This window comes from Pongo pygmaeus, chromosome 5 (assembly GCF_028885625.2).
Source record: "Pongo pygmaeus isolate AG05252 chromosome 5, NHGRI_mPonPyg2-v2.0_pri, whole genome shotgun sequence".
Lineage (NCBI taxonomy): Eukaryota > Metazoa > Chordata > Mammalia > Primates > Hominidae > Pongo > Pongo pygmaeus.
In genome coordinates, this window is record NC_072378.2 from 104,927,255 (window position 1) to 104,950,060 (window position 22,806).

The 22,806-nt window shown below is 35.4% G+C and overlaps 1 protein-coding gene across 6 annotated transcripts in view; it reads left to right on the forward strand.

The window, feature by feature from the left end:
• LIN28B (lin-28 homolog B) overlaps positions 1 to 22,806 on the forward strand; it is a 144,326-nt gene that overhangs the window by 76,180 nt on the left and 45,340 nt on the right. For all 6 annotated transcript variants that reach the window (XM_054491837.2, XM_063666463.1, XM_063666464.1 and 3 more), the window contains one exon: positions 11,138 to 11,322. In XM_054491837.2, the coding sequence (XP_054347812.1) occupies positions 11,138 to 11,322 (185 nt within the window). The remainder of the gene's footprint in view (positions 1 to 11,137; positions 11,323 to 22,806) is intronic.

The window sequence follows — 22,806 nt, forward strand, 5'->3', positions numbered from 1 at the left end:
CCTGAATGCTGGAATTACAGGCGTGAGCCACTGCACCCGGCCTTAAATTTTTTTTTATAGAGACAGGGTTTTACTGTGTTTCCCAGGCGGTCATGAACACCTGGCCTCAAGCAGTCTTCCTGCCTGGGCTTCCCAGAGTGTTGGATTATAGATGTAGGCCACTGTACCTGGCCTTTTTAAAAAATAGATAAATAAATAAAGTACTTAAATCTATTTCCCTCATAAATGGTTTTAGCTGCATCCCACAAATTTTGATATGTTGTGTTTTTATTATCATTTGGTTTAAAAATTTTAAAATTTCCTGTAATTTTTTTTTTTGCATTATCAGGTCAATTAAAAATATACTGTGTAATTACAAATATTTATAATTATCTTTTTATTTATCATTATAGTTTCTATTTCTCTTTTGATCAGAGAACAAATGAATCTCAAATAGGTTAAATTGCTTGATGGTGTTTTTTAGTAGCTAACGTGTCTTAAATGAATTTTTCCCCCAGTTGTTCTGTTAACTGTAGAGGGTGGCTTATAAAAAAAATCTCCAGCTATGCTTGGAATTTGTCTAATTCTCTTTATAATTCTGTCAGTTCTCGATTTGTGCATCTCAAAGCTCTGTTACTGGGCACATACACATTTATGATTGTTATGCCTTCTTAATGAGTTCTGAAAAATTCCGTTATGAAATGTCCTTCTTTATTTTTGATAATACTCTTTATCTTAAAGTCTACTTTTAGTAATATAACACAGCTGTAGCCTTATTATTGTTTACATGGTTGTCTTTGTCTGTGCTCTGATTTTTTATTTTTATATATCTTTATAGTTAAAGTGGCTCTTTTGTAGATGTAGACAGCAAATAGTCGGGTCTTGCTTTTTTATCAATTTGATAAATCTCTGCATTTTGGTTGGAGTGTTAAATCCTAATTTAACACCTAATGTAACTGTTCATATAGTTGGATTTAGATCTACCATTTTTATATTCTTCTGTTTATCTCATTTCTTTGGTAACTTTTTTATGTCTTTCTGCTGCTGTCTGTGTTAATATGATATTTTTAAAATTCCATTTTAATTTATCCACTGGCTTTTCAGTTACACATTTGCATTTTTAAGTGGTTGAGGACATGCATTCTCAGAGCATGATATCACAACAAAGAAATGAAAATTAGTTCTTGTAGAGGCAATACCATGCCAGATACTGTAGTGGTTTGTAGTCTTCCAAAGAGCTACAGTACATAAGTAAATATTCAGTATATTTGTGTTATTAAAATTTCACATGGAGAGGAAAATAGGGAACAAAGCTTACTATGGGGAGTATAATGAAAAAGTGTTCTAGGCTTATAGTATACATCCTTAAATTAGATAGTGTACATAGATGTACTATTCTGCCACTCCATGTAAAATCAGAGATATTTTTATAAGTAAGATCTACTTGAAATATAGTATTATTTCAACAGTGCCACATTAATACCATAGAAGTATAGATTTGATAGGGATTTTAAAAGTTTCTTCAGCCATCATCTATTAAGTACCTCTTATTTTCAAAGAGGAGCAGTAAAACAAAATACTCTATCATAAAAGCACCCATTTCTTATGATTCATTGTGTCAGCTAAGAAGTTTTATAGTAAATTTTTAAAAGTTCAGAAAATTAAAGGATAAAAGGTGAGCATGGGTTGAGTAGGGTGGCCTACCTGTGGCATGTAGTTTCAAGATTCTAAACTTTAATATTGTGATTATGTTGTTGAGGGACATTTGAAATATTCCAGAGAATGTATATATTAAGCATTATGATAGACAAGGGCTTTTTATGTCAAATGATCTGGCTTTGAGTCCTGGTTCTGCCTCTCATCAGATAGGACCTTGGGGACTCTTGATGTCCTCATCTAAGTGAGAAAAAGTCACAGCTACTTTATTCTGCCTCCCTCCCTCTTTCCCTTGTTCCCCACCATCCTGATTTTCCCTCTCTGCTTCAAATATATGCTGATGAACACCTGCTGTGTTTCAGGGATGGTTTTAGGCATGTAAATGAAAAATTATGATATTTCCTTTCAAGAAGTTAGTAGCTTTATAAGAAAACAGACACATTGGTGGAGCGCGGTGGCTCATGCCTGTAATCCTAGCCCTTCGCGAGGCTGAGTTGGGTGGATCGCTTGAGCTCAGTAGTTCAAGACCAGCGTGAGCAACTTGGCAAGACCGCATCTGTAATGGAAAAAAAAAAAAAAAAAAAAAAAACAGCTGGGTGTGGTGGTACACACCTGTGGTCCCAGCAACTTGGGAGCCTGAAGTGAGAGGAGCCCTTGAGCCTGAGTGGTAGAGGTTGGAGTGAGCCAAGATTGTGCTGCTGCACTCCAGCCTGAGTGACAAATCAAGACCCTGTCTCAAAAAAAAAAAAAAAAAAAGAAAGATAACAGACACATTATAATGTAGTATCATGTGTTATAATGGTGATATATACCATACATAATTGGAGCACTGGAAAAGGAGTACCTGTATTTGCTTAAGAATATCATAAAGGCTTTGAAGATGAGGTAATGTTTAAACTGAAACTCAGTAATATACAGATATTTGCCAAGTATGGGTGAGGGGTAAGGGTGGGTTGAGCATATGAGATAGCAGGTGAAAGTATTCAGCACAGTACCTGTTACTGAATAGATTCTCCATACATGTTTGTCTTCTCCCACCTCTTCCATCTCTGTGTCAGCAGATAGGGAAGCAGACTGGATACTTATAAAAATAGTTTAAAGTGTTTATTGAACTACTAGTCAATGTACTGAGCATTGTTCTAGGCATTGTACATTTATTTGGGATCCAACAATAACCTTATGAGATATTTTGTATTCCTGAAATATATTATCCCTAGTTTACAGACAAGGAAACTGGGGCTCTGGGTGTTTTTTCAGTTTTTGTAGCTGGAGGCCATTATTCTAAGCAAATTAATGAGGGAGCAGAAAACCAAATATTGCATGTTCTGACTTACAAGTAGGAGCTAAACATGGGTTCTCATGGACTTAAATATGGCAGCAATAGACACTGGGGACTACTAGAGAAGGAGGGGAGGGAGGGGGGCAAGGGTTGAAAAACTAACTGTTGGGTACTATGCTCATTACCTGGGTGACGGGATCAATCATACCCTAAACCTCAGCATCATGCAGTATACCCATGTGACAGATCTGCACAGGTACCCCCTAAATCTCAAATAAAGAAGTTGAAATTTGAAAATAGAGAAATAATTTTAGAAAGAAATATTTGTGTTAGACATAATAAAGTGCTTAAGATGTCAATCAAAAATTTCCATTGGCTGAATATGCTACCTCATGCGTGTAATCCCAACACTTTGGGAGGCTGAGGCAGGAGGATTGCTTGAAGCCAGAGTTCAAGACAAGCCTAGTGAGACTGGTCTTGGCAACATAGTGAGACTCCGTCTCTACAAAAAAATTTTAAAAGTAGCCAAGCATGGTAGGGCGCACTTGTGGTCCTAGCTACTTGAGAGGCTGAGGCAGGAGGATTGCTTGAGTCCAGGAGGTCAAGACTACGGTGAGCTGTGATTACGCTACTGCACTACAGCCTGGGCAAAGAGTGAGACCCTGCCTCTTAAAAAAAATAAAATAAAATTCCGTGATATGACTCTAGCTTGCATTTTACAACCTCATTTTTGGTCTCTCACTTCACAATGATACACTTAAACTACTCTCCTTGCCATCCTCAAACATTGTATTAACTATTCCTGCTGCACAAGTATATGGTACCATTAGCTCAGTTTGGACTGCTGTCTTCAATCTCCATTAGAATCTCACTGTCTCTCCATGCACTCAAAAATACACCTCACGCGTAAAGCTTCTATAATGCTTCTGTATGGTATAGACCCCTCCTTTGTATTATTCATTTCATAATTTTTCTTTCTGTTTCTCTATTTTATGTATTCCCTTTCCCTGGAAATCAAGTTAAAGTTAAATATTTGTCTTTTTGAATTCATCCTCTGTATTTCTCATTTGTTTTTGTGTTTGTCTCATGTATTTGCTTCCTTCCTTTCTTCCTTCCTCACCTCCCATATCATCCCCTCCACTTCCATTTTCTAATCTTTCACTTCTAAGCCACTTAGTCATTTCAAAATTTTCTGAGAGTGCTTTTTAAATTCTCTGGTTGTTTAAAATCTTTTATTGATGTTATATTGTCTCAAATAGCTCTGGATATACTAAGTAGATGGTGTATAAAATCTCTTTTGTTCTCTCATTTATCTTGGTCTTTCTTTTCTTTTTTTTTTTTTTTTTTTTTTTTTTTTTGAGATGGAGTTTTGCTCTTGTTGCCTAGGCTGGAGTGCAGTGGCGTGACCTCGGCTCACTGCAACCTCTGCCTCCCGGGTTCAAGTGATTCTCCTGCCTCAGCTTCCCTAGTAGCTGGGATTATAAGCGCCTGCCACCACACCCAGCTAATTTTTTTGTGTTTTTAGTAGAGATGGGGTTTCACTATGTTGGCCAGGCTGGTCTTGAACTCCTGACCTTAGGCAATCCACCCGCCTCAGCCTCCCAAAATGTTGGGATTATAGGCGTGAGCCACCGCGCTCATCTGGTCTTTCTTAATTATGCTTTATGTTTTATGATTTTTGGTTGACCCTTCAGATACATGAATGAGGGATAGGAATGATTTAAGGTCCAGTGGGTAGAGAGCCAGTTTTTACACCAGTGGTCTTCTCATTGTCAGAATGAATAGGGGTGTATGCACAGGATCCAATATTTTACCGCTTGCCTGGCTATTTCCTTCAGTCTCTTTAGAGAAGGGCCTCATATTATTTGCCTTAAGGCCGTGTTTGCCTATTTTCACATGTGTAGGTAGGAATGTTTTGTGAGAATGAAATGGGAATCTGGTCCTTACACAAACCTTTCATTAACCTCCCTGTTTTCAAGCGCATTGCTCATTCTTGCCCTTCATCATACAGGTGTGTAAGCAGAGTTTCTCAGGGTCCTGTTAGGAATCTTGGTTCCTACTTCTGCTGCAGCTCCTTCTGTTAATTTTCTTGGGTGTGGCTCCTTCAACTCAGTTATCAGTCAGCACTCAAACTTGTAGAAATTTATTGAATTTGGTTTTCTGCTGATGCATCTCTCATTCTCTTCTTTATTGTGAATCTTTCTTTTTACTAGTTTGTCATTTTGATGGCTTTTAAAGAGTAACGTGAGGCACCTCACTTGGTCTGTTCAGTCTGCCATCTTGAACTGGAAGTCAGTTTATGCCTCCTAGAGAAAAAAATACTCTTATTTCTAAGGAGAATCAGTTATTAAACTGTAGCCACTTCCCAATCTAGTTGGAGAAAAAAGCCTGTGTCAAGAGAGATAAGTAACCCATTACTATCTGGAGCCCTGGGTAAAAATAACTGGCAAATAAACGATAGCATTCGGACTATTTTCAGTTGACTCCTTATTCCCGTTATTCTTTTTTTTTTTTTTTTTTGAGAATGGGTCTTGCTCTGTTGCCCAAGTTGGAGTGCAGTGGCGTAATCACGGGTAGGTGCAGCCTTAACCATGGTTCAAGCAATTCTTCTACCTTAGCCTTCCAAAATGTTGGGATTACAGGCATCAGCCACTGTACCTGGCCCCTGTTAATATTATTTAAAAATCCTTTTTAAATGGTTCATTGGGAAGAGGAAAGCAAATACAGCAAGGATTTTTTTTTTTCTTTTCCCGAGTCAGAGTCTCTGTCACCCAGGCTGTTATAGAAAACAGCATGAGGTGCAGTATTGAGACCTCAGCTCACTGCAGCCTCCCTAGTAGCTGGGACCTCAAGTGTGTGCCACCATGCCCAGCTAATTTTTTGTATTTCTTTGTAGAGATGGGGTTTCGCCATGTTGCACAGGCTGGCCTAGAACTCCTGAGCTCAAGCAATCCACCTCCCTCAGCCTCCCAAAGTGTTGGGATTACAGGCATGAGCTGCTGCACCCAGGCTGAAAGCCAATATTTTTATAATTCTTAAATAAATATGTGCCAGAATGAATTTTAAAAATCGAATTCTCATCATCCACCTCCCTCCCAACCCCTTACCCTTCTGAGTCTCTATTGTCTATCATTCCACTCTTTTTTTTTTTTTTTTTTTTTTTTGGAGACAAAGTCTCGCTCCGTCGCCCAGGCTGGAGTGCAGTGGCGGGATCTCGGCTCACTGCAAGCTACTCCTCCCGGATTCACGCCATTCTCTTGCCTCAGCTTCCCGAGTAGCTGGGACTACAGACGACCGCCACCACGCCTGGCTAATTTTTTTTTGTATTTTTAGTAGAAATGGGGCTTCACCGTGTTAGCCAGGATGGTCTTGATTTCCTGACCTCGTGATCTGCCCACCTCGGCCTCCCAAAGTGCTGGGATTACAGGCGTGAGCCACTGGGCCTGGCCTATCATTGCACTCTTTACATCCATGTGTACAAATTTTTTAGCATCCACTTATTAGTGAGAACATGTGATATTTGACTTTCTGTGCCTGGCTTTTTTCACTTAAGATAATGACCTCCAGTCCGTTAATGTTGCTGCAGAAGACATGATTTTGTTCTTTTTCATGGTGGAATAATATCCATTGTGTATATATATATACCACATTTTCTTTATCCACTCATCCATTGATAGTTTGATTCCATGTCTGCTATTGTGAATAGGGCTGTGCAAAACATACAAGTGTGGTTATCTTTGATATATTGATTTCTTTTCCTTTGGGTCGATACCCAGTAGGGGGATTGCTAAATCAAATAGTAATTCCATTTTTAGTTCTTTGGTAAATCTTCATGCTGTTTTCTATAAAGGTTGTACTAATTTGCATTTCTACCAACAGTGTATGAGCTCTCTTTTTCCCACATCCTTGCTAACATCTTTTTAATAATAGCCATGCTGACTGTGGTAAGATGATATTTCATTGTGGTTTTCTGATGATTAGTGTTGTGATGTTGAGCATTTTTCATACACCTGTTGGCCATTTGTATGTCTTATTTGCAAAATGTCTATTCATGTTCTTTGCTCACTATTTTTTGTTGTTGTTTGAGTTCCTTGTATATTCTGGATATTAATCTACCTGTCAGATAACTAATTTGCAATTATTTTCTCCCATTCCACAGGATGTCTGTTCACTCTGTTGATTATTTCTTTTGCTGTGAAGAAGGAAGCTTTTTAGTTTAAGTCTTTTTGGTCTATTTTTGCCTTGCTGTTGAGGTCTTACCAAGTAAGATTTTAATAGAAAGCCATGACTAGGAGAGTACATCCCTGACCAGAATAAGATGGAATATAGAAATGAGAAAATATTCAGAGAAATATAAGTTATCCAGTTTTACTAATGGAGGGATTGTGTTTTAGAGTAATGGGAAATGAAGTGGAAAATGTAAGTAAGGTAAGATTATGAAGGATCTCACGTACAACCTAAGAGCAGAATTGTAGATTTTTGAGACAAGGGACTAACAGGCTAAGATTTATTGAGAGAGAATGTGCAGGAATGGAAGATGATGTAGAGTAACGAGCAGTTGTGATGCTGAGATGCCAATGAAGAAACTATTACACTTATCTTGGTAGAAGATAGTGTAAACTTTCCCTTTGCCTTCTGCAGATTCACTAAAAATTACTGACAAGAGGCAGATTAATAGGAGAAAAGGCTTACAAGTTTATTTGATCATAGTTTTACCATGACACAGGAGCCTCCAGAATGAAGATTCAAAAATTCAGGGGAAATTGTACATTTTTAGGCATATGTTTAACAGTATAGACAGCTGTAAAAAAATATAATTGGACAAAAAGATTATGTATGATCTAATGCTAACAGACTGAGTAGGGAAACCCAGCAAGGTCTGTCTGTCTAGATTTTTCTTGGCCTCTCTGAGCATGCATTCCTGCCTTTTGGGTATGGGCAGGACCCAACCCAAACAAGGGTTGGTCAGTGAGAGTCAAACAAGGTAGGTCAGTTTTTGCACAGAAAGGTCCGGGTGGGGATGGAATTAGAGTAATGTTTTTAGGTTTTATGGATGGCTTTGGGGAAAAGGGGTTCTGGTTCTGTAACCTACCTTGGGGAAGAGGGACTCCAGTTTCTATGGCTAGCCTTGCGGGGAAATGAGACTGAGAAACAGGAAGACTGGAGAAGGTCAGAGAAAAACTTCTGCTTCTAAAGTTTTCTTTTTTTGTTGTATTGTTTTCTGAATCCCAGCAATAGTTAAGACCTGAAGTAGGGTGATAGCAATCCAATGAAGTGGATGGGGCAGATGAGAGAGGAGAGATAGGAAGCAAAAATAAACAAGATTCCATAAATGGTTTGGGTAAAAGTAAGCATTGGAACCAGTGTAATTGGAAAAATGGAGAAACCTTCAATAAAAATTGGCAAGTTAAGGGGATAAGTTTATTTTTGGGGGAACAAATATAGGGAGCTAATTCCTTACCTTTCAACAATCTTTCCCACCTATGTAGCAGCTATTTTGGTATAATAGCAAAGACGAAGTATTCTCTGTGAATTCTTGTCTTTTTCTTGCAAAGCCATTATAGTTTCTTATGGAGATATATATATATGTGTGTATATATATATATATATATTTTTTTTTTTGCCAAGTATTGTGAAACTAAATTGCCTTATGGACTAATTTGGGGAGGGGGACATATATGATAGAACTTTTTAAAGTATTCTTTCAGAATATCATGAAGAACAGCTAGAATTTATTGGTTTGTAAGAGCTGGAATTTTACTTTAGATTTGGAAAAGCAGTTCACTTATAAGATACCTATCAAAAATCATAATAACAGAAAATTAAATTAAGTGAAAGTATACCAGCTTAATTGGGTTCACTAGGAACTATGCACCAACTCCTACGAAAAGTGCACTAAGAGCTATGAGGAGATAAGTGATAGAGTTTTTTTGAGACAGGGTCTTGCTCCATCGCCCAGGCTGGAGTATAGTGACACGATCTTGATCTCTGCTCACTGCAACCTCCGCCTCCCAGGTTCAACTGATTCTTCTGCCTCAGCCTCCCAAGTAGCTGGGATTACAGGCGAGCGCCACCACGTCCGGCTAATTTTTTGTATTTTTTTTTAGTAGAGACGGGGTTTTGCCACGTTGGCCAGGCTGGTCTTGAACTCCTGACCTCAGGTGATCTGCCCGCCTTGGCCTCCCAAAGTGCTGGGATTACAGGTGTCAGCTGCCGCACTTAGCCCAGTGATAGAGTTTTTGTTGCCAAAACAAAACATATGAACATGATAGCTCTAATAAAAAATGTTGTTTCTTTGTTCTCATAATTTCAGTAGCTGAACTATGCTCCGTTTCATCCGTAAAAGAGAAATAATCTGTACTTTCTTGAGTGGAGAGGGAGAAAGGAAATGAAAGCAAAATAACTATTTATAATTAGTGAGGAGAAAGCTTATGAAAAAAATGAGAAGATGCTTTAGAAATGTTAAAATAGCTTTAATAATAATACTTTGTTATTTTAAAGAATGTAGGCAGTTGTGATTTTTTTTCCCCCAACATTTCATCAGAGAGCAGAAAAGGTGCTGCCAAATTGCAGACTTCCACATGAAAGATTTCACTATGTCAGGTGACCTGCACTAGAAGCAGGTTAATAACCCTGTTTTCATGGGCTGTCTTGCTTTCACAATGAATGGTCTCCTTTTGCAATGAACTTTTGAAGTTTTGTTTTTATTTATTCTATGTAATAATTTGGTTACATGTAATTATTTAGCTGCCTTTAGAGTCATGGACTTGGAGAAGTGAAGATTTTCTGGTCTGGTATTTCTCTAAGTATGTTCGTCATCTGTACTTAAAGAAGGGGCTCTGGGATCAATTAGGTCAGGAAACTGCTGAGTTAAGAAAGATTTTTAGTTTTGTGGGAGTTGGGGAGGTGAGAACATTCCTGAGACTTTAATATGCTATTATGAGTCTCTCACAGAGAAACAACATACAGTGTTTTACAAACTTACTTGACCACAAAACCTTTTTCTCGTGGTCTTGTTACTCAGAACTCAAATCTTTTGAATTTACAAATAAACAGAAATGACAGCAAATGGCTTATTCAAAGCAATATAGCAGTTTATTTAAAGAACTGGACTTGAACTAAAGACTTCTACCATCATATGTTTTATTTCTGTTGCCCCACCAATTCAGGAGAGTCTTTAAAAACTACATGATATTCTAAATTAGATCTGTAAAATGTACACAGAGGGGTTTGAAAAAATAAATAAAACTACTGATTGAATTATTTTTAGTATATTTTGAGTTGGCACATTGACTTTGATGAAAAGAGAATTGAAAGAGCCAAATAATACTTGAAACCAAAATCAACAATTTTGTAATTGGTGAACAGTTATTTTTACAAAAAATCAGCTATCTTTCAAACATGAAATCTTATTTCCTTTCAAATTATAAAAAGCTCAAACGACGCAGTAATGTATATACCAGAAAACTTTGCTACCTTTCTAGAACGGGACTGGAGAAAACGACTCTTTAGTGTCTGTTGTTTCAGACCACATCTCTATATAATAAACATATATCTTTTAAAAACTTTAGCTGGACTCTGCATGTGCCTGTTATCTCAGCTACTCAGAAGGCTGAGGCTAGAAAATCCCAGAAGTTCAAGACCAGCTTGGGCAACATAGTGAGTCCCATATCAAAAATAAATAAACAAAATTAAAATTTTACATAGATAGGATTATGGTAGACACAGTTCCTTAACTTTTTTTTTTAACTCAACAATATTACATGCTTATCTTTCTACATTAGAATATGTAGAACTAATAAAACTTCTCTTAATGGCTTAATAATGTTATATGGTGCTATTATATTAATAATTTATTTAATCAGTTTCCCATTGGTAGACATTCAGATAGATGTAATTTTTTACCAATCAGTGCCATGGTATCATTTTGAGCCTTTGTGTATGTCTGTAGTAGAATTATTAATTGTGGAATTGCTGGGACAAAGAATATGCACATTTAAATTTTTCTAAGTATTGCCAAATTGCCTTAAAAATTTTTTTCTCCCACTGCCAGTATTGCAAAAAGAAACTTTAAAATGGTGTATGTTTGACTGAATTTAAGACTTTATACTTTTGTAATGCATGACAGAGTATCTTTCTTTGTTAAAATTATAGAGATAATTTATAAAGCAATGATAATTTTGATCTCTCTTTTTCTCCCCCACCCTCTTCTGCTCTTTACAGAGCAAACTATTCATGGAAGGATTTAGAAGCCTAAAAGAAGGAGAACCAGTGGAATTCACATTTAAAAAATCTTCCAAAGGCCTTGAGTCAATACGGGTAACAGGACCTGGTGGGAGCCCCTGTTTAGGAAGTGAAAGAAGACCCAAAGGGAAGACACTACAGAAAAGAAAACCAAAGGGAGATAGGTAATCATTTTTACTTTGTTAATTTATCAGTTTATTGTATTTGGAAAGGATTTCTGAAAATGTTTTCATCTTACTGCATTTTATATTGTCTAGCCAAAGGAAACCACCATCATGTAGAATATATTAAATATCAGAAATATAGGCTATCTTGCAGTTTGAATTATCTGCAGAATGTACTGAACTGAGCCTTCAGCATTAAGCACTGAATAGTCCCTTGACCACCTTTTCCACCAGACTGTTTGTTCTGAGACCACAGTGGAGGAGTTGAAGTTCCCAATAGATAGAGGTGCCCCTTTTTACACCCAGAATTTGCCAAACACCTCACCTCTTTTTTCAAATGAAAATGTACCTATTGTTTTGTCTGTTTTTAAAAGACAGGTCACGTATAGAAAGTCCAAATAATATAAAAACCGTAAAGAGGAAAAAATCACTTGAAATCCTAATTAGAGGTGGGAATTATAATATATATGGTATTTTGAAACTTGTAATTTTTTTCACCTAATAGTATATTATAGAATATTTCATGTCAATTGTTATCACTTCATAAATTTTACTATTTGAATGTACCAAAATATAATTTAAAGAATAATATGTTAGTGGATATTTAGGCTACCTCATGTATTTTGAATTGATCAATAACACCACTGTGGGAACTCTTAGATGTACATTTTTGAAAAGTTGTCTGATTATATCTTTAGGGTAAATACTTAATAATGAAAAGTCTGGATCAAAAAATATGTATTTTAAAAATTTCGATACCTAGTTCTAAACTGCTCTCCAGAAATGATTAGTGGGCCAGTATGTAACACCTCTGAAAGTGAGACAGCTCATTGAATGTTGTCATTTTTTAAAATCTTTTCCAGTTACATAGGTTAGAGATGCAGCTCATTGTTTGTTTGTGTTTTTTTTACATTATTTGATTACTTTGGAGGTTGAATATATTTCATATGTTTTCATTTTTATTTTTTTCTTCTAAGGATTGTACATTTCTTGTCCATTGACCATTTTCTATTGAGATGTTCATTTGTTATTATTGATTTCTAAGTTGTCTTGATATATTTAGGATATGAATCTTTTTTCTCAAATAAAAAATAAGAAATTTTTTTAGCGTGTAAAATATATTTTAGCTTTAATGATAGTTTTTAAAAAGTATTTTGAAGTTTTGAATTTTTTACAGACAAGTATGTGACTCTCCTTGATGTTGCCTGACTTTGTTATTTCATTTTCCAAACTATAAAATTAAAAATATACTATATTCATTTATGTTTTTAGTATTATTTTAGTTAATTTATATTTTACACTTAAGTATCTCTTCTCTTTATAATCTAATTTGCTTTTGAAGAAAGGACTGTAAAGGTCTAGGTTTTCTTTTCTCTCCAAATTGGTAACCAGTTATCTCTGTAGCACTTGTTGCCTATTTCATATTTTCCTATTGGTTTGAAAAGCCATCCAGTGAAACAATAAATTCCATTTTCATTGACATTTTTAGGAGCTCATTTTGTACAAAAGAAAGTCCATGAATATGTGTGAAAGTTTAATGATACACTTAGCTATTAAAGTGGTTTTCTGCTCCCATGGAGATAATAACTGCATGCATACTTAAATACATACAAGTAAAGCAAAGTAAAATAAAACAGCGCTTTATTTTTCCATGTTTTTTAGATAAAATCTTTAACAAAGTAGTTCTAGAATGCTTTACATTCCAATCCTGGTTTGGAATCAGTATGAGAGGGAGAATAGTGGAGGTTGAGATTTGAAGAGTAAGATAGCAGGACATTTTTTCATATTGGATCTTGGCAACCATTTTAAGGACTCTCATTCTGGAGAAAATAGGAAGTCATTGGGAAATTTTAGGTTGAAAAGTAACATGATCTGATTTACTCAGAGTATCATTCTGGCAGCTGCGATGAAAACACAATGTGGAGAGGCAAGGATAGAAGCTGAAAGACCACTAAAGAAGAAGTTCCAATAATACAGAAAAGAGATAGTGGTGGTTTGGACAAGGGTAGTCGCAGTAGAAATGGTGAACAAAAATTCTGATACGTTTTGAAGGAAGAGACCATAGAATTTACTGATGGATTGATTAGATGTGGACTATCAGAGGAAAAGAGTCCAGGGTGACTCCAAGGTTTTTTGGCCTATACAACAGGAAAGATGAAGGGACTATTTATCAAGATGGGGAAACCTACAGAAGGAGCCTGAAATCAAAAGTATAGTTTCAGACATTTAATTAGAGATACATAATGCACATCCAAGTGAAGATGTATATTAGGCAGATGGATGCACTATATGGAGTTCCAGCACTGGAGTTAAAAAATTGGCAACATTTAGCAAAAAGATGATATTTACAGCCACAAGAGGAAATAAGATCACTATCACAGCAAGTATACATAGGCAAGAAGAGGACTAAGCCCTGGGGCACTCTAGCATTTAAGAGTCAAGAAGAGGGAGGAACAGTAAAGGGCACTAACTAAGAAGGTGGGAAATAGGAGGGAAAGTCAGGGAAAGAAAATATTTCAAGAAAGGGTATTGGGTATGTTAAATGGTGCTGATGGTGAAATGATCAAGTAAGATAACCATTGAAACTTGACCGCTTAGCAACACGGAAGTCATTATTGAGGTCTGAGGTTGACAAGAACGGGCTCAGTGGACTGGTGGGGGTGAAAGCCTTCGTGGGTTGTGTTCAATACAGAGAATGAAAACAGAGGAAGCAGAGACAGCAAGTTTAGACAATCTTTTGAGAAGTGTTTCTATAATAAATGGGAGGAGAGAAACAAAGCAGTAGCTAAATGGAAGAAATTATAGCATGTTTATATGTTCATAGGAATGGTCTAGTGCAAAGGAAAGATTGAACATGCAGGAGAGAGGAGAACGATTACTGGAGTGATTTCCTTGAGTGGGTGACAGTATTGGGATTTAAAGCACAACCGAGGGAGCTGATCCTGTGAGTACAGAAGGTTCATTCTTACGAACCTGAAGGAAAGGCATAGCTTATGGGCACAGATGCAGGTGGTAGATAGATATGAAGGTAGGATAAGGCGAGATTTCTCTTTTTTATGCTGGTTTTTTTTTTCTTTGAATTTGAAGCACGGTCATCAACTGAGAGTGACGGTAGAAGAGTAGGTTTGGAAATTTAACAAGAAAGATGTATAAAATAGAAGAATGAACACATTATAGAAAAGAGGTAGAATTTCAGGCTGTGCCAAAGACCCACGTAAGAATAGTGGGTATGAATTTAAAGTCAGTTAATATGATTGTGTTTTTTCTCCAGTCATTGTTGACTTCATGGCTACAGCTGTGAAATAGCCATTAAAATGATTTAACTAGAGTTGAGGTTTTTCCTAGTTGAGAATGACAAAGGGCACTGGAGATGTATGCAGGGCAGCAAATGTAATGATGGATGATAGAATATAAACTGTATAAAGAGTGAAGACATTGAAAAGGTGGTAAGTAAACACATGGGGTGTGGGTTGCAGTGGAGTCAAAGAATTGTAGTTGGGGTACTGATCTGGCAAGGTACGAGGTGGTGGTGGTCAGAAGTGAATAACTGTTCCAACTGCTTACTCTTACTGTTTGTTTTATTGTGATTAAAGCTTTGACACACTTAATATCTAATAATTTCCAACTTTCTATTAAGCTAAGGGTGTCCATAATTTTTGTCACTAGGATTAGCAATTCCAGTTTTCCATGTGCTGCTTGTTTTTACAAAATGATGTAGAGACAACATACAATAAAATATTCAATAAACATAGAGACTCCTGCATGGAAACTGACACCATGAGAAAACAAGATTTGACAGTGTGGTAGCAAGAAATGGATCTTTGTCAGCTGATGGCTGGAACAGTTACCAAGGCGTGATTTGCTCCCCAAATGTTTAAAAAACTTCAAAGATCTTTGATAACTTTCTTGATTTCTTTCATGGTTATTTCCTGAGACAGTTTTAGTAATGACAATAAAATTGTGCTTTGATCCAGATTTTATGTTTATTAGTACAATTATGTGAAGCAGCCTTGAAAATCTTATAAAATATTCTGATTCTCTAGTTATTTCCTATTGCTATTTTTTCTTGATAAGATAATGTATTGTATTTCAAAGAACAGGCTCTTGAATTAATTTCTTTCTTTCTTTTTTTTTTTTTTTTTTGAGACAGAGTTTTGCTCTTGTTGCCCAGTCTGGAGTGCAATGGTGTGATCTAGGCTCACTGCAACCACTGCCTCCTGGGTTCAAGCAATTCTCCTGCCTCAGCCTCCCGAGTAGCCAGGACTACAGGTGTGCACTACTGTGCCTGGCTAATTTTGTATTTTTAATAGAGATGGGTTTTCACCATGTTGGCCAGGCCGGTCTCGAATCCCTGACCTCAGGTGATTCGCCCGCCTCAGCCTCCCAAAGATTACAGGCGTGAGCTACTGCACCCTGCCTCTTGGATTAATTTCTGTTATACTGTTTTTCCCCTAATACTTCCTGTGATTATTTTTATTTCCTTCTATTTTATTTTATTTTGACTTTTATTATGAAAATTTTTAGAATACAAAAAGGTAGGAAAAATTAGGTATGGCCGCCAAACATGTATGCCCACCTTACATATTTAAAGTGGCTTCTTTTTCCTTTTTTAATAAGCGTTTTGTGGGGAGATATTTTAAGACTATGTAAATATCCCATTCACCATCAAACTTTTAAATTTTCATTTATTTATTATATTAGTCTGAACCATGGATTTCTGCATTTTTCTGAAAGTTATAATCTGTAACCACCGTTATTTATTTTACTGCTCAAATTTCCCAGATTTGACCAGTAGGAGCCCCTTCAGGCTGGTTTCTGTGTCCTTTTGATGGGTCCTCATCATTTTTTGACTACTTTCTTACTGGTATAAGATACTTTCATACTGACCTTATGGCCTACAAAATGTTTAAAATAATGACATTAAATAATTGATTTGGTCTGCTGATGTACCAGAAAGCTAGAATTCCAGTTAATTTATATTAAATTTGGAAGTAAGCATTGGTATATTTCTGTATATAAATATATACATAATATTAAATTGTCGTATAGTAAAATTGACCTTTTTTCTTTTTTTTCTTTTGAAATGGAGTCTGGCTCTGTTGCCCAGGCTGGGTTGCGGTGGTGCAGTCTTGGCTCACTGCAAGCTCTGCCTCCCGGGTTCACACCATTCTCCTGCCTCAGCCTCCCGAGTAGCCAGGACCACAGGTACCCGCCACCACACCTGGCTAATTTTTCATATTTTTTTTAGTAGAGACGGGGTTTCACCATGTTAGCTAGGATAGTCTCGATCTCCTGACCTCGTGATCCACCCGCCTTGGCCTCCCAAAGTGAAAATTGACTTTTTTTCTTTTGGTATTCAGTTAGATGAATTTTAACACACATATACATTCCTGTAGTCAGTACCATCATCCAGATTCAGAAAGTTTATTACCCCTAAAAATCTCCCTCTATAATGGTTACCCCTTCCCCACCTATAACCCCTGGCAGCCTCTGACCTATTCTCTTTCACTGTAGTTTTGTGTTTTTGTGAATGACATGTTAAGTGGAATCATACAGTGTGCAACATTTTGAAATTGCATTTTTTCACTCAGCATAATAATCTTTGAAATTCATCCAAGCTGTTGAGTGTATCAGTAGTTCACGTTTTTGCTGAATAGTATTCCATTTTATAGCTATAACACAGTTTACTTATTCATCTATTGAAGGGCATTTGAGTGGTGTCCAGTTGTGACAATTATGAATAGAACAGCCATAAACATTTATGCACAGGTGTGTGAAGATTCGTTTTCAGTTTTGGAGTGGGATTGCTGCATAATAAGGTCGTATATGTATGTTTAACTTTATAAAAAACTGCCAAATTGTTTTCCAGAATAATTATTTTTCTTTTGCATTCCCACCACTGGTATGTGAGAGTCCGAACTGCCACCTATCTTTGCCAGCATTTGGTATTGCCAATTTTTAAAAATTTTGGCCCCGTGTGGTGGCTCACACCTTTAACACCAACATTTTGGGAGGCCGAGGCCAGTGAATTGCTTGAGCCCAGAAGTTTGAACCTAGCCTGGGCAACACGGAGAAACCCTGTCACTGCAAAAAGTTAAAAAATTAGCTGGGCATGGTGGTGCATCCCTGTTGTCCCAGCTACTTGTACTGAGATGGGAGGATCACTTGAGCCTGAGAGGTCAAAGATGCAGTGGGCCGTGATCAGGCTGCTGCACTGTAGCCAGGGTGACAGCAAGACCCTGCCTCAAAAAAAAAAATTTTTTTTTAACCATTCTGTTAGGCATGTGGTGATATCTCATCATGGTTTTAATTTTCATTTCCCTAATAGCTACTGATATTAAGCATCTTTATATGTATTTTTGTGTCATCCTCATATACTCTTTGACAAACTGTTTCTTCATATCTTTTGCCCGTTTTTTACTGGGTTGTGTGTTTTCTTATTGCACTTTAAGAGCTCTTTGTGTAAGTTTTTTTTGCCAGATACATGGTTTGCAGATATTTTCTCCCTGTCTGTGGCTTGTCGTTTCAGTCTCTTAAATATCTTTTATAGAACAAAAGTTTTTAATTTGAATGAAGATGATTTATCAATCTTTACATTTTCTGTTTACATCAATGATCCATTTAGAGTTAGTTTTTATATAAAGTGTAAGGCCTAGGTAGAGGTTCATTTCTGCCATGTGTAATATGAATTGTTCAAACATCATTTATTGAAAAGAATATCCTTTTTCTTGAAATGTTTTTAGATTAGAAAGTTTAGTTTCTGTCATTTTTGGTTAAAAATTGAAATTTCAAAGTTTTGATTACATGGTATTAGTATGTTTAACAGATTCCAAATATGATTTCATCACTTGAGAACTTATTTGTTCAATTCTAATATTTGTATTTAAGGTAGAATCATATTTGTGAAGAGTTACTCCCTGTGGCAAAAAAAAATGTAAAATAATTTTGAAGATTCCACTTTAATTATTAGTAGACTGTTTATAAAAGAAAATGGGATTATTTTATTCTCTCTTAAAATGCTGCTTAATTTAGTGTCCGCTTACAACTCTCTAGTTACTCAAGGTAGTAAATATTGTGTTGTTTTATTTTAAATCCTCCACATTTGAAAAGTTTTCTTAACATTTCAAATGAAATAATTTCTGATTTATTTTTTCTATTTAGTTTTTCTTATGTTCATTATAAAAAGAGTAAAGAAATTTAACGACTCTGTACAGCTCTCTTTATAATAAAGTGAAGATTGTTAATAAAAAATTAAGAAATGTTATATTTCTTCTATAAAACTAGCCTATACTTGGGACCTTTTGTTCTCTTTAGAAACATAATTTACTATGAAGAAAAAGAGTGAGTGACTTCCAACATAATGAAATTATGGGTGAGGGTGGTAGAATTATTTTCTTTGCCACAGTTGATTTCTATTATTTATATGAAATAATCATGTCAGCCTGTAGTACATAATTAAATATATAATATAATTTTAGTTTATATTAACAGATATATTAAATATGTAAAAAGGATTTAGACTAAAATGACTGGTCTGGAAATCTTTTTTATATATAGTTTATATGTTTTTACTCCTTAATACTTGGTGAATAAAAATGTGTATAATTTTAAAGAACACAGAGTGCATGGATATGTAGTGTATATGTTGGTTGTATACATATAGCTTTGTAATTTTTAACTGTTCATAGTTTCTCTTTTTACCTCCTTTTTTAATTCCAATTTTTTTAGAGTAGTGACTGTCTTTTGTTCTTAACTTCCCACATATTTTGACCCAACCACATATTCCAAGAAGTGTCATTCATAATAATGCACTGTTGACTTGAATTTTAAAAAATAACTTAGAAAATAATACATTCTACTGCTTTTATTTCATTTTGTTCAATATTTAGTTTTTATAACTACGTTAGTATGAGTAAGCTTTTTGATTTTCTACGTGAGTTAAAGTAGTAATATATTTTGTTTAGAAAGAAGGCTAATAGACTGTTGTTAAAAAAAAAGATGTTTGATGTTACTACTTTTGGCTTGGAAGCATGGGGAATTTCTTTAGTTTGATCATATTAGAAGAATTTGTTAATTTATCATTTTTAAGATTCTCCTTATTTAGGTTTAAAAATTGATTTGTGAAATTTAACATTCCTTGTAGTCAGTACTAAAATGGTACATCATAGTGTATTTATCATTTATGATCAGAAAGACCAAGATGAACAGAAACAGAAACCAATTATGTCTGATTTATTCTTAGCTCACATGAATTAACTTGCCTTTTTAAAAAAGAAAGTGGAGATGTGTGATAGTAAAGTTATTTTTGCAGAGCCATAATTTTGTGGCCTCAAATTCTTTAAATTTGCAAGAAAGTTTTAGAAGCCATGAGGTTTTTGTTTTTGGGATTAAGAAAATCAGTGTAGGCTTCCTTATTGAGGTGCTGTAAATTCACATTTCTTTATTAAACAGAAAAATATTTATTGCCCTCATTCAGTTTTAGAGTAAGTAAGCTGAAAACTAACTAGTGGTAATTCTGCCCCACTCCCACCCACCTCTACAGCAATATTAACCTCTTTCACTCATTATCTCAGTGGTATAATTTGACATTTTTCCAGGTACTTTATGCTTGGGAAATCTAGTATTATATTTTTGAAATCTCCATAGCATTCCTGAAAACAGAAAAAAACCTATGTTTAGGTTTATGGTGTCATTTTATTAAAGAATATCTGTTTTACTTTTAAAATTCTGTCAATGATTTTATTTTTTATGTGTATTATATCCCAGATTCTGTTCCCAAAATAAAAATAAAAATGCTTTTTAGATGATAGAGATGTTTGAAATGTAGATCAACAAATACCAATAAATAACTGTTTCACCCTGATACTTGTGTGATTAGATTTAGGAATTTGCTGTTTAGTAGGTTCCTATTGTGGCAGAGAAATCTTTCAGGCATGAATTGATAGTCCAGATCCTTTGAGGTCTGTCTATTCTGACCTATGACCCCTATTCTTACAAGGTCAACATCTGAGGGCAGGAGATTAAGGCAGTTTAAAGACCAGAATGGTAAATGGAATGGAAAAATTAGCCAGCACATTTTGGGTGCAAAACATCAAAGTCATCAAATAGTTTGCTTATTTTAAACCTGGCTTATGGTTATAACAAACTAATTTTATTGTGTTTGTTGGAATCAGAAAAGTTTAATCAGTATAATTTACTTCAAGTTACTATTTATATAATAATAAATTTTAGCTGCATAATACAAATTAAGTTCACATAGCTTACCCTCAAAATATCAGGAAATGTAAAAATAGTTTGTCACAATATCAATACATTTTAGTCTTGCGTGCGTTTGTATACTTAATTTAAATTTAAATTGGGAAAATATTTACTTCAGCTTTTACTATGAAATATTTATCAACACTGTTGCATAAAATATATACATATGGTAATATGAAGTGACTGAGGATTTAGCTGTAATTATACAATGTTGACTTTTGGGAAAAAAATGGTTTTAAAAGATGGAGGTAGAAAGTAAAAGAAGGTAAATTGATTAGAGAGACAATTTGTTCATTTTTCTCCTTTGCCTTTTTGAGACTGCTCTGTTAAATTTTGTCTTTCCTGTTTAAAATGTTCCTTATGTCTTTTACTTGTATGCTTTTTTTCATTGTAATTCTGAACTATAGATCAGTAGATATCCCTTCTTAGTTTCTATATTTTAGTCCCTGTAAGAAATTCCCCACAACTCTTTATTTTACATTTGTTTGTATCCTGGACAGCTGTGAATTTGCATCTTGTACTTCCTACTAATGACTGGCAAAGGCTCGAGTTGAATAACTAAACTATTGCATCCAAATTTTCAGTCATCCATATGGTGACTAAGGAAATTAGTAAAACCAGTAGAATACCCAAGTCTTCTTAATTCTTCTGTATTTTTAATTCTATCCCAAGTTTCTTTATTATAGCCTAATTTTAGGATGGTTATCCAAGTCCTTTCTTCTTTTGATTATTTGGCCAGGGATCTCTTAATGAGGCAATTATAGTTGTTTCCTTCATTCACATTATCTTAGCAGATGCTCTCCCTGCTGTGACCTCTGTTCAGACCGGGCAGACAATGTGCCATTCTCATCACCCTCTGCCAGACATTGTGTGGAGCTGAGCTTCATTTGGCGCTGCATAGGTCTCCCAAGATGCCTTATTGGAATGGTCAGAAGCCAAGTGGCAAATAATCAGAATTTTAGGTTGATTTTCTGATTGCTGTTGTAGTCTAAGCATAATAAATAATAAAATAATGCCTACAGAAAAAAAGTTTCAGAAGCAACTCTAATAATAGCTCAAGTAGAAATTATGGATTTAAGAAGTAACTTAACTTTCTTCCTTTAGACTGTGGCCTTGGTGAAATTAGGTCATATATTTATTGTATGATTTCAGTACAAGGGTACTGTGATAATTTGGTATTGTTTTAGAAATTTGATATCCTTTCTAAAAAGGAAATTAATTTAGCCTCTAATATTAAGTATGTAGATGTTTAAATGAACATTATGACATTGTTCAGAGTATCACTTGTAAATTTTAACATCACTTAAATTTTAAAAATTATGCTTAAATGTCTTAAATATAAATTATCATGATTTATATCTGCTAACTATGACATCCAGTCTGTTCCTGTGTGAACAGAGTAAGAACTGATCAAGATGAAGACTGATCAACAGAAAATTTTGTTAATTGCACTGCTGAATCCTTCCACTGAATTTGTTACTTGCACTGCTGAGTCCTTCCACTGAAATACTAGTTCTGCATCCCAAACCCAAGTAACAATCTAGGGGAATCACAAAGTTTTCAGCAGTCTCCAGCTAGACTTTTAAAATTCTACATAATAAGGATATGCAAGTCAAATTCTGTTCTGATAAATTTGAAGAGCTTATATAAAGATTCTTCCAAATTCACATTGGAATTTTAATTTTTGAAATTTGGTTAAAATAACAGATTAAGAGGTACAACTTTTCTCTCCTCCCCCTCCCCGCTCCCTTCCCCTCTCTCTTTTTTTTTTTTTTGAGACAGGGTCTCACTCTGTCACCCAGGCTGCAGTGCAGTGGTGCAATCTTGGCTCACTGCAACCTCCACCTCTCAAGTTCAGGTGATCCTTTCACCTCAGCCTCCCAAGCAGCTGGGACTACACATGTGCACCACCACGTCCTAATTTTTGTATATTTTTTTTAGAGACTGGGTTTTGCCACGTTGCCCAGGCTGGTCTCAAACTCCTGACCTCAAGTGATCCGCCTGCCTCGGCCTCCCAAAGTGCTGGGATTACAGACGTGAGCTACTGTGCCCAGCCAAGAGTTACAACTTGAACTGTTCTCATAAAGAGATGTTTCTTTTTTTTGGAATAATAGGATTACCTTATTTATATTAAATTTATTTTGTATATATAAATGGTCCTGGGAAAATTGTCTATCTGTAGAGAAAGAGTAAGATTGGACCCCTACCTTATACCATTTTTAAAGA